This window comes from Rhinichthys klamathensis, unplaced genomic scaffold (assembly GCF_029890125.1).
Source record: "Rhinichthys klamathensis goyatoka isolate OS25496 unplaced genomic scaffold, OSU_Roscu_1.1 h1tg000387l_1, whole genome shotgun sequence".
In the NCBI taxonomy this organism is placed as follows: domain Eukaryota; kingdom Metazoa; phylum Chordata; class Actinopteri; order Cypriniformes; family Leuciscidae; genus Rhinichthys; species Rhinichthys klamathensis.
Genome location: NW_026606891.1, coordinates 1,015,153 through 1,028,172, shown reverse-complemented (window position 1 = coordinate 1,028,172; position 13,020 = coordinate 1,015,153). Strand labels below are relative to the sequence as shown.

Genomic DNA, 13,020 nt, shown 5'->3' with positions numbered 1-13,020 from the left:
GTAGGCAGCTATTAAAGCCAAAAATGTAGTCTAGGATGACCGCAATGAAGTTTTTAGACAGCTGGTTTGAATAACGGCAGTAGTGTATTTGTCCCTCTAGCGGTCAGTCACGTTCATGTTCTCTTTAACGTGGCTGCGCTTCACAGTTTGACTCACACTTTCATGCAAGCAGATGTCTTTGAGGAATTACACACTAACAGTCGACTTCAACAGGGATATACGTCTCTCGCTATCGTCCCCCTGACAATACAGTTGATGGGTTTAGCAGGTAATACACAATTTCCTTATGATATTTTCATTTCAAAGAAAGTAAATCGTTGCTTATGAAGATTTATCCCGCTAGCATGTCAGAGAATTGGTTAGCATTGGATATAAGCTAGCGTTAGGCTAAAATACCTAAACAATACCTAAAATCACTGACAGACAAATGTCCGTTTTAGTTTGTGTTTTATGTTTAACGTTAGCTAAAAATAAATGTTAGAGGTTAACTATCTTTGTGTGAAGTTTGCAGCAAATCGGGTTAGCCAGAGGTTCTGTTTATTTAGCCTGGAGTTATTATCTGTTCTGCATCACACACACACACACCATAAAGACTTATTTTTGAAAATGTATGTTTTTATTTATTTATCCAGCGCTTAAACAGATAGTTGGATTTTTACCAACAAGCTACAGGTTAATACAGTAGCATATAGCATTAAACACTTTCATAATCATCAGATTTCTAATGATATGCACATTGTAACTGAAAATAACGAACCAAATTCACATAGGTTAAGTTAAATGCTACTGTCCTGCAGCTTGAAATAAACCTGCAAGAAAAGAATGGGGTCTCCCTACAGCCTGACTCATCATAGACGAACCCAGCAAACCTCAAATAATTTCACCACCCCGTCCTTTTTGTCCCCCTGACAGGCTCTTTGTCCCTTCTTAATCTGGTTTAAAAGTTACAATTAATTTAAGGTTTTCTCTCTTAGTCATTTTAGTTGCAAGGTCTGCTGGTTTCTCTCCAGACTGTGCAGACACAGTGGACATAATACATAATTCATAGCTGACATATAAGTTTACAAGGTACAGGAAGAATGGACGAATGAAGAATGGACCCTTTTATAAACTGCAATGTTTACAGACTTCTCTCCATTGAAATGAAATGAAGAAGTTATGAAACAGGACATGTAGCAAAGTATTTATCAGTAAAACAGACATGCAGAGTCATATTAATTGCATCAGTTTCTAATTACAACACCTTTGCTGAATCTGTTGTAACTGACCTGTTTTCAAACTTTTAAATGCCACAAACCCCCAAATGTGACCCCCATTAAAATGTAAAAGTCAGCCATATATTGTTATTTATAAAGACCTAATCTATTTACTGTAATTAATATTGTAACTGTAAAAAAAAAAAATAGGTTACACTTTATTTTATGGTGTCATTGTTACAGTGCAATTATATATTTAAGTACTGAGTAATGTTAATTAAGTGCATGTACTTACTATAGAGTTTGGGTAGGATTGGGGTTTGGTTGAGGGTTAGTTGCAAATTATGCATAATTAACTGTTAATACTATTGTAAGTACATGTAACATATGTAACAAGGACACTGTAAAATAAAGTGTTACCAAAAAATATTTGGAAAGTATTTAGTTTCTACTCACCATAGTACTGTACTGGGTTATTATTATTACAAAAGGACCAACAGCGAATCTCCAGCACTCAGTGCGGCTCTGCAACTGTTGGAAAGCGATCCTATGTAACTAAACCGGTAACACTTTACAATAAGGTTAAGCACATTACTAAGAATGAACAATACTTCTACATCATTTATTGACCTTAGTTAATGTTCATTTCATTTTTACTAATAGGCTTCATTGTGGAAATCAAATGTTATATCTGTTAACATTAGTTAATACACTGTGAACTAACATGAACACAAATGAACAGCTGGATTTTTTATTAACTGATATTAACAAAGATTAATAAGTAGCCTAGAGCCTAGGAAGCCTACTATAACAAATGTATTGCTCATTGTTAGTTCATGTCATGATAGTTAATACATACTAATGTTAACAAATGAGACCTTTATTGAAAGTGTTACCATTAAAAGTTTTTTTTTTTTTTTTTTACTTGACATAAAATAAACGTTAGGCCAAAGCAACAGTAACTTAATATTATTTAATTATTTATTTTGATAATTTTTTCCCTTATTTATTTCTTATTTAATTAATTATTATCCGCCGGTTTCACGGACATAGGCTTAAGCCTATTCCTGGACTAAATTGCATGTTTGAGCTGTTTTAAGCGAAAAGAAACTTGCACAGGCAGTGACAGTGTTTTGTCTCAAGATGTTTTTTTGTATTTTTTTTATAAAAGCTAGCTACATAGATGTCCTATTTAAACGAAGGCCTAATCCTGGCTTAATCGAAGCCCTGTCTGAGAAACCAGGCCTATATGTTTTGTTTTATCTTACTTTAATTATTTATTTCTTAAATTTTTACACAATTTTACTGTAAACTTTTCCACGTACCCCTTAAAACTCCCCCAGTTTGAAAACCCCTTGTGTAAACATCTGGTTTATTTCAGGGTGGATGGAGGTGTCCCAAAGGTGAGGGGCACTGCATTCGGTGTCTCAGGGGAAAAGTCTGAGAGACAGAAAGATGGAGCAGGCTCATAGTTTACTGCTGAACGAGGAAGCCTGCAGTCAGCTACGGGAGCCCCAGAGGGCCGAGTTTGTCTTTGAGTGGCTGCGTTTCCTCAAGAAACTACTCCCTGCTACAGACCGGGTGAGTTGAGGGCGCTGACAATAAGCTCTCTGTTTGAGAAGAAACGCTTCTCTCTCTCTCTTCCTCTCAAACAGAAACACAAGCAAGCCTCTCTGAACAGACTCTCTGATTATTTGTCTGCCTTTCCACTGGCTGTCTCTCAGACAGACAGATCACTAGTCCATTCCAGGCTGTTTCTTACTGGTTAAGTGCCAAGGAAATGCAATTAAAGAGCTGCGCTCAACTAAACAATATGTTGGTGTCTATTTATGTGGCAGGCCGATGTAAAACAGACCCAGAAGCGCCTGGTGGAGCAGCTGACGGCGGTACTGACGAGTTCCCCGGGTCCTCCGACACGCTTGCTGCTGGGACAGTGTCTGGCGCTGGTGTACAGAGTGGGCGACTCCCTCATGTCCAGCCTCACTGTGGACCGCTGCAATGACATCATCCGCAGCAAGGATGACTCGCCCAGCTTCCTGCCTACACGACTGTGAGTGTAATAAATCTGGACCCTACATGCACACATCACGCACACCCAACCGCCTGCACTGCAGATGGGCTTCCGCTTGATTCCCTGCCAGTGCGCTTACTTATTTCTCCCCTATAGGGCAGCTGTGGCCTGTTTGGGTGCGCTGTATGAGCAGCTGGGCCGACTACTCATCAACTCGTTTAAAGAGACCGTGGCAAACCTTCTGAAAGCCATGAAGAGTGCAGAGGTACGTGTGGCTGCACAACAGTATGTGATTTACTGTTCAGCCAAACATACAGCTGTGACTGTGCTTGACTGCAAAAGATAAAGCTTTCCTGTGACCAATAGTTTGAAAAGACCAAACTGGTTATTTTGGGTGTTTTGAATCATCACAGACACATTCTTTTTATTTTGATCATCACAAAATGCTTAGGACTTGTCAGTGAGATGAACTACACTACCATTCAAAAGTTTGAGGTTGGTAAGAATTTAATCACCATGAAATACAAATGGGCGATTCTTATTTTTCATGGAATATCGCATTGTTTATTATAACTGATTTATCTGACCCGAGAGGGCGGGTCAACCTGTGAGATCACATGAGATCACAGCAATAGCAAACCACAACCATCAAATCAATTCCTGATGAACAAAATCGATTCCTGCCTTGTCTGTGAAATAGGAGGATAATAATTAATTAAATAAGAACTACTTAAAAAGATCTAAATAAATAAATAATAATATTAACTAGAGCTGTCAGTTAAACGCGTTATTAACGGCGTTAACGCAAACCCATTTTAACGGTGTACATTTTTTTTATCGCGCGATTAACGGTCTTTTTGGCCTAGCAAACTTAGTATTTTTTTTCACATGCTTTTGCAACAGGACGCGGCATGCGCTGCGTTATGAAACCCATTCATTTCAATGGCTTGCACCGCACGAGGACGTTTTGTTGCTTCGTCGACCAAAGCGCAAGCGGATCTAGCTAGACCAGAAACAAAACAACAGGCACGCCGCACACACTTGTTTGGGCTTGCGAGCCGGCCAAATAGTTGGTTAACGTTACGTTTTGAGTGGATGACGAGCGCGAGACGCCGAAATGGATGCCAATAAGATTCTGAATGGAAAGTTTACTTTTAAAAAGTTGCCAAATGGTTCCATTGACAAGACCAAAGTGATCTGTGTGTTTTGTCGTTGTGAACTGAGCTATCATCATCGCAGCACGTCCAGTCTGAAATACCCCTTGATGGCCAAACACACACACACACACACACACAGCTAATGCGAATTCTCCGCCCCCTCGTCAATATCAGGACCTCGTCAGTATTTCTTTCACCCTTTTATTGATGGACAGTGTTACATTGTGTGAGAGATTATTTGCTCCAAGTGATAATGTTAGTGTGAAATTGAACACAGTATGCCAATGTTGTTTTCAATAAAAAACATGTGCACAAAGCAAGCCGATCCACTTTTTCATGTTGATAAGAGCATGAAAATGAGAAAAAATAATGGGACAAAAAGAAATCAAGAGACATTTAGAATAGATAAAAATATGCGGTTAATTGCGATTAATCGCGAGTTAACTGACATTAATGTGATTAATCGCGATTAAATATTTTAATCGTTTGACAGCACTAATATTAAGATACTGTTGCTTTGGCAACTAACTAAAATGCTTTTTTTATTTTTAGCTAAAGAGAAGATGATCGAAGAAAAGACGATCACAACTTCCATTTCATGTCGACTTTAATGCTTTTGAAAGAAGTCTCACCAAGTCTGCATTTTCTGATAGAAAATACAGTAATAACTGTAATAACGTAAAATTGAAAAAAACAGTTTTTGAGTTTAATCTATATTAAAATGTAATTTATTCATGTGATTGCAAAGCTGAATTTTCAGCATCATTACTCCAGTCTTCAGTGTCACATGATCTTGCAGTAATCATTCTAATATACTTATTTGCTGCTCAAGAAACATTTCTAATTATTGTCAATGTTAAAAACGGTTGTTTTGCTTAATAATTTAGTGGAAACTGTGATTCTTTTTTTTAGGATTCTTTGATGAATAGAACGTTTAAAAGAACAGCATTTATTTAAAAGACAATTATTTGTAACATTATAAAAATCTTTACTGTCACTTTTGATCAATTTAATGCATCCAAGGCAAGCTGAATAAAAGTATTAATTTTTGTTAAAATATCTCACTGACCCCAAACCTTTGAACAGTAGTGTATATTAAATGGTGTTTTTTAAGTCAATCATTACTACTATTGCTCATACTAAAGGTTCACATTTGAATAAACCCCATATCTTAAGTATTAAACTTAAGTGTGCATGGTTATCTTGAATTTCTTTTGATTATTTCTAAGCAACAGACTTCCTGCCAGATTATAAAAAGGCCAAAAAATCTCATAGATGAAGCAAATATGCAGAGAACCTAGATGTGGGCGCTTTTAACTTGGGCCTGTAAGAAACCACCTAGAAACCTAGTTTAATTTCTGTGATGGTTCTGTGGGTGTTATATATAGAAAATGTTATGGAGATATTATTTATGATATTGTGTTTGTGTGTTGTGTTCATGTGTCCAGTCTCAGGGCCGCTGTGAGATCATGTTGTGTATTGAGAGGATCCTGAAGGGTTTAGGTGTGAGTGCCGTATCTTGTCACAGAGACATCTATAAATCTGCCCGCACATGTCTCACCGATCGCTCCATGGCTGTGCGCTGTGCGGCCGCAAAGGTACTGAACACTCAACCACATGCCTCAGTTACTAATCATGTTTGTTTGACAAACACACACTACTTATTGACAGAAAAAGAGTCACGGTCATAGCTGACTGAAGGAAAATGTACATTTTGTTCTTTTTGAGAAGATGTTTGTATCAAACATAATTCAGTTTATAATATTATTTTTACCGCTCAATATCTATAAAATATTTGGAAAAAAATGTGATTCCTAATGTTATTGTAATAATTTCATATTATCAAAAAATATGATCATATTAATAGAATTTATTCAGTTATTCCAAACAAAGGCTAATTTGAAAAAGTTGTATTGGTTTTGTCCTAGTCTACCCAGAATCACTATCAAGTTATGAAGTGCATTATTATTATTATAATTATTATCTTTTTTTTGTTTTGGTATTTGTCTTCTGGAGTGTGGTGTGTCTTGGTAGTGATGATGGTTTTTAACTTTTGTTCTCATCTTAACATCTGATATATTTCATTATATTGCTATTTTATAGTCTGTTCCAGGCCTATGGGTTTTAAATATTACTTTTACTGTAAATAGATTGTAAGGGGTATACAGTCAAAGACCCAGAACCAGATATGAAGAATGAAGACCCGGAGTCAGAATTATAAAAAAATTAAAGAAAAGTTTTACTGAAGATAGTTTGCATTTTCATCAGCAGAAGTCAGCTTCAAGACTCACACAGGAGTTCGTAGGCCGCCTCGCTTACAGTTACAAAGATCACAGCAGTTATACCATTTCCAAGGTCTAAGCTACGTCATTGCTTACAGGTTGAATGATTCTCATTGGCTAAGAAACATGAAAGCCTAAACAATTTAACACATGTGAGGAGATAGGGGTGCCTATCGCCATTAGTAAAGATAGTTGTCGTCCACTCATTAGATTTAGGTCTGTGGTGGCCTCGCAGGTTAGAGAAGGGCGCCGGGGTGTCTGGTCCGACCGTCCAGAACCTACATAGAATGTCATACGCACACACACAAATAACAGACACTAGCAAATAACAGCTCCCATCAAGGCTGAAGAGAGTCTGAGCTCCTTATTATCAGTTAAGTATACCAAAACATACTGCTAAAACATTCACTCGTTTGGGAGAAAAACAGATCACTGGCATTTACTCCCAAGGAAGGAAATATTCTGGAAAGAATACATTTTAATACAACAATTAAAGTTTGATAGTAACGCTCAATATAGCTTGACCATATGTCCAGCGAAGAATCATATGTGCCCACGCTGCCTTTAGGACCCTCTAACCTTTCTACTGATCCCAGAGAAAGAGACAAACGGCCTTGTGGGTTACGTGGCCTTCGTGTCCTGCGTGTACTAAGTGCAATCTCAAAGTAAGATTGGAATGCACCTAAAAGAAACTGGTTACTTACATCCATGCATTTAAGAAAATATAATTTCACAAGCACAAGAATATAAAAATTATTATGTGATAATGAATATATTTGATTATTGATTTTTATTAAGGAAGTATATAACCATTCAAAATGATATATGATTATATATGTATTTGAAGAGGCAAGGGATTTTGACCAACCCTTCAGTCCCCCATTTTAGACCAATGTGGGGTCCAATACCGCCACGTCTGGTCTAACCAGTGAGGTCACTACGGAAGGGAGGAGTGGTGACGCATGCTCCCCTGCCGGGTCACACTTGTCTCTTCACCTCGTCATGGACATGCTGGATACTAAAAATTCCAGTCCCCATTAAGAGGCTCTCCCACCTTCCACTCACAACAGGACATCAATGTCATTCTTCCTCAGTTTATCAGTCAGGTTAAAATTTTTATAAAACACATAACTGATTACGAAACAAGTACATATTTGTTCTCTGGAAGCCAGGCTAAATAAGCAAGCACTATTGCTGTATTCCTAGCATGGGCTAGATCCACAGTCACTACTCAGATCCTAAATAAAGACATTGTCTATAATCATGAGTACCAGAATATATGCACTAGTTTTTTTTATTTATAAAATTATGATTTCCAAATCCTTTTATTATAAACAAAGTTGGATGGTTAATCCATTATTTTCACTACCCCTTTTATAGACCCTTTAGGTTTAAAACACAATGGTTGTCTAACTAAAAATAAACAACAAACAATAGAATATTAATAATTAAGGCCCATAATAATCGATGTAAGCACTTTAAGTCTTTACTGAAATCATCCTTCAGTTTACGGTCACATAGCATGTACCATTTTAATTGTATAACATCTTATACCCTTTTTTGTTTGTTTCAAAAATAGAAATAAAATAAAACAAATTCACATCATCATTTCAGTCATTATTTTACCACTAAAATATAGGATCGTTCCCCATTCTGCTTAATAAAGCTTTTGTTCATTCCTTATCCTTATATCACTTGAATCCCTGTCAATCATACAATGTCTAACCCTAACCTTTTTCATACCATTTAAACTTAATTTGACTTCCATAAATCCTATCAGAAATTGTATTTTCATAACATACATTTTCTTCTACTATATTTCTTCCATCTTGCCCTACATGCCAGTTCCTTCTGCATCCGAGTCTCTCACCACTGTCAGCCTAGTGACACTTAAAGTTCCCTCGTTAGGGGAATCATGGTATTTTATTAATTCTTCAATACTCTTGTTTTCTTATCATTAACTTCAACTTTATTTTTCATTATAACTACTTCTCACAGTATTTGTCTCAGTTCCACTTATCTTTACAGTTTTACAGAAACCAAAATATTATGTTACTCAGATCCCAGCCCACAGCCATATAGCTGCTTTCTCTTTTTACCTTTATTAAATTGTAGTTTTCTTAGACATCTAATGTCATACATACATTTAAGGGATTGAGAAATAAAACCTTTTCTTTTTAGAAGTTATATTCACTCCTTCTTTGTTCGCCCTCCGGCCTTTCAATAAAAATGATAGAGCTCACTCTGGATAATTTGGATAGTGACTTAGCCAATGTGCCACTTTGTCTCTCTGCCGTCAAGTCTATATATATATATATTTTTTTCCCTACGTTTAACCTTATGATCCCACCTAGTTGTCTATTTAAATTTAGACCCTCAGTTGAATTTAGACAAGAGTTTTACCCCATAATGGACGGCAATCTTCTTTACAATTCCAATTTATATAAAATACTAATCCAGAGAGTAATTCAGTTCAATATCATAAATGACAAAAGCATTCATAATTACCAATAGCAGACAGAGCTGGAAAACCACTCCAATTAAAGCTCGTCCCATGTTCTGCATTGTCTTTTCATCAGATTGTCTTAGAATTATCAACTTTTTTAAAGTTGGTCATTTCACTTAACCCATCTGTAATGATAAAACACTAATTCCAGGGGTTAATGTCACAATATCCTCAAAATCAGGAAATAATAGTACCCCAAACTAATACATACAAGACATAAAGTGCTGTCACCATCACACGCACTCATATTAGACACACATATGTTAACTGCTCATTTTCAATATTCATTTTTCTTTATATTATTGCTAAAAGATTTAAATTTTAAATAAGATTTTAAACTTCCCATTTTCCGGTAGCTTCTACCTAATTTTACATGGTCTCCCAACCAGTTTCAAAGCATGTCTTGTTCATTATTCATTAGAATTTAACAAGGTCAGCTGGGTTGTTTTGTTTCATTATCATTATTTTGCTTCAGCTTGCTCTAGCAGGCCGATAACAGAAAGACAGACACAGTTACCATCCCTTCCTCCAACTCAGGCAGTCTCTCTCACTATAAACAAATAATATTTTTCACCAGCCTCCTAAGGCTGTAACTTAGTCAAAATTTGTATTCATTACAATAACCTTTGACCATTCACCTTTGTCATCCAGACTTTCCTTAAATCAAAAGCTGTCTTCATCTTTAGCCACCACCATGTCTAACGACCTTCAAGAGTTAAAACTATGTTATAACATATTAGTTCAAAATCAACACTATGATTTTCCTTGCCCATAAGGCAACCAGTACATAAAAAAAATGTATTACTGTCTCCACAACAACTAATGGGAATCACTTCATGGCCTCAGCTGGCTCTTGAAAGCCCACTCCTGTTCGCCCTTTATCTATAATCTCCATCAGGGTGTTTTCCCCTGGCATATTTGCAGACGCTTGTCACAATAAAAAACAAGCCATACAACTAATGCGGTTTCTTCTGGCGAGTGGTATATATCGAGGAGCTTTGCTTTATTGGGGAGACATGCCGTGACTCGTCACCGCGTCATCTCCCCTTAACGCCATAAGGACGCTGCTGGCCTCACAGCTCCTGCTCAACCCTCATACCTGTCTCACATAACACACCTCCATTCAGGAGATGCCCAATGACTTTACGTGATCCACTCTGGCTTGGGTTGCCCCCTGTCTGGCCAATAGAAGGTCTTACCCGTCATTGAGTAGCCACTCGTGCCCACTGGTGACCGCTCTTTCCAATCACACAATCAGTTCTCTTCAACAGAACTCAGCTGTTTTCTGGAGCTTAGGAAAGGCACGTTCAAGAGTCATCCAGAGCCATTCGGATTGCCTAATAGTGTTCACATGGGGAGACAGTTCAATAACAACAGTATTTAATCACTTAAATCCATTAACTATCTTAAAAGCAGCAACCTAGCTACTTGGATTATACTCAGTGAATTCAGATCACAACCGTACATTCAGTGTACATTTCCGTCGGCCCCTCCCCCGTTTCATGGTGGGGACTAAGATCAGACAAAGAAGTTACTGGTCCTAAATTAACCTAATCAAAATGTCATCTCTATCTGTATTATTATTTTAAATACTTCTTTAAAGTCATTCAGTTTTATTTTTAAAACATCTCTGTGTCTATGATCCTTCAACTGAAACACTGTGCTTTACACATTATCACAGATACCAGCTTTTAGCTGACTCATTGAATGAGAGAGACTCTGAGACTCTATTGGATGGTACACTGCTCTCTCATATACTTCTAACATCAAACATTTATCTATCATCTTTTAACTCTATCCCAGCTTAAGGCATCTTTGCCAGATATTACATACGGTTTCAAATAAACATATTATTTATATTTGTCTTTTGCCCACACATCAGGAAATTTAGGCATTTCAAATTTCCACTCAGATTGAGTCTGTTGCACTGGCAGTTTCAGCCACAGCACACATCAGATTCAGATAAGCAAACTGTTTCATTACAGCCAATAACAAACTTATCTTTTGAAAGCAAAACATCAGCTTCTAGTTCTTTCATGGTCAACTTTTCAAGCTGTTTGTTTAATCAGCATTTAGCAACTGTTAATCCAGTACGGCTTCTGCTTATTTGTTTTACATAAAAATAATTATTCTAGTTCTCAATAACGTTTCACATTTCTCAATCTCAATTTTAATTGTCAAGTTCTCAACCATAGTTTAATATTTGACTTAAGTTTTCTCTTGGAGTTTATCAATCTCCAATTAGGATTCACACTAAGTTTGACGAGGCAAGCACTCTCTGCTTGTGATACTTTTGCAGTTATGGTAAATCATCTGTGAGATTAGTCTCTCTATATCATCTAAAACCTTTTTAACATGTTTAATTACAACAAAATCATCCTTTTAGTTACTTTGATATATTTTGCAACTCACATTTGTTGGAGTCATTAATTTTACATCAACCTGTATTCATCAATTCACTTATAAAAATTTGTATTATAGATCTTTTCTTCAAAAGGATTCATGTGTCAGCCTCAACGGCTCCAACTTAGTGCACGCCCTTGAAGCAGTGTGTGTCCCATTCAGGAATGTAAACAGAGCTACTGATTAAGCAGTTCTCTGTATTCTTTTACAGTCCACCAGTGGCGGATTTAATCATAATAGCCCAATCATAATCTTCATCATTATTATTGGCAGAACATTAATTTTCATAAGCTGCAAAATATTCTAAGTTGTTTTCACAAAGTGTCTGTTTAACTTTAGTCGCTTGTCCAGGGAAATTATCCCTGACCCAGAATTTCTTTCACTTGCTTCTTGTAATCATCGTAAGCAATACGAGGCTAAACATTTTAATTTTTCAGTTTGTTTGTAGCCAGTCAAGTTTTTTAAATTTCCAATCAGAATCAAAATCCTGACTACCATTTACTTAATCATTTCTGCTAATTTATTTAAAGTGAGGGCTTTAGAGCACAGCTGCTTACAGCGTTTGCTTTTCCTGACTCACTATTTGTTTCAGGACTCTTCAGGTTACTGATTAAGTTATTACATTTTTCTGCCATATCTTAATCATGGTTCATACTCACCTGAAGTTATTGCAGAAATGGAGGCGGCGATCTTTGAACAACACAGCTTGGCTTCTGCGTGATGAAACTGCAAAGTATACTCCAAAATCACAGTTACATATACTGGCCCATGCCAATTTGGGTCACAACTTTTTTTAATTTTCTCTCGGAATTGTTCCTGATGCATCCCTGGCAAACAACCCTATTATTGTTAGTATCCCTAACTGCCTGATTCACTTCACTAAGTTCGGGGATCCCCTATCTGAGATGGAAGAGATTGAGCAGGTTTACGGTGCCACTGGACCTCTAGCCCAGGGACGTGCTCTGCTGGGGTGGTGCTACACCAGTAATGCCCAGCGGGGCCCCCACAGAGCACGCTTCGCTTGCGCTGTCTGCTGCCGTTACCCTTAACGACGCTCTCAGCGACTTCTTATACTGTCAGCAGTATAATTAACTTACTCCTTCACTCGCCTCATCGGAGTGAAGCTTCACTCGCCTCATCGGAGTGAAGCTCTCCCGCTCTCCTTCAAAATCTCTTCCAGTCAGACAGCCCTAACAATTAACAAAAGCTTACTACCTTGTTTGTTGATTTGCCAGGGGTGTCACCGAGAATAATTGCCAGCGCATCCTCCACCATAACTGTAAGGGGTATACAGTCAAAGACCCAGAACCAGATATGAAGAATGAAGACCCGGAGTCAGAATTATAAAAAAATTAAAGAAAAGTTTTACTGAAGATAGTTTGCATTTTCATCAGCAGAAGTCAGCTTCAAGACTCACACAGGAGTTCGTAGGCCGCCTCGCTTACAGTTACAAAGATCACAGCAG

The 13,020-nt window shown here is 37.2% G+C and overlaps 1 protein-coding gene across 3 annotated transcripts in view; it reads left to right on the top strand.

Annotated features, from left to right (window-relative positions):
* The first annotated feature begins 128 nt into the window (after window positions 1-128).
* Window positions 129-13,020, top strand: part of heatr5a (HEAT repeat containing 5a) — a 38,804-nt gene continuing 25,912 nt past the window's right edge. For all 3 annotated transcript variants that reach the window (XM_056234023.1, XM_056234024.1, XM_056234022.1), the window contains exons 1-5: window positions 129-268; window positions 2,578-2,777; window positions 3,035-3,246; window positions 3,364-3,472; window positions 5,813-5,962. In XM_056234023.1, the coding sequence (XP_056089998.1) occupies window positions 2,652-2,777; window positions 3,035-3,246; window positions 3,364-3,472; window positions 5,813-5,962 (597 nt within the window). In that variant the 5' untranslated portion in view covers window positions 129-268; window positions 2,578-2,651. The remainder of the gene's footprint in view (window positions 269-2,577; window positions 2,778-3,034; window positions 3,247-3,363; window positions 3,473-5,812; window positions 5,963-13,020) is intronic.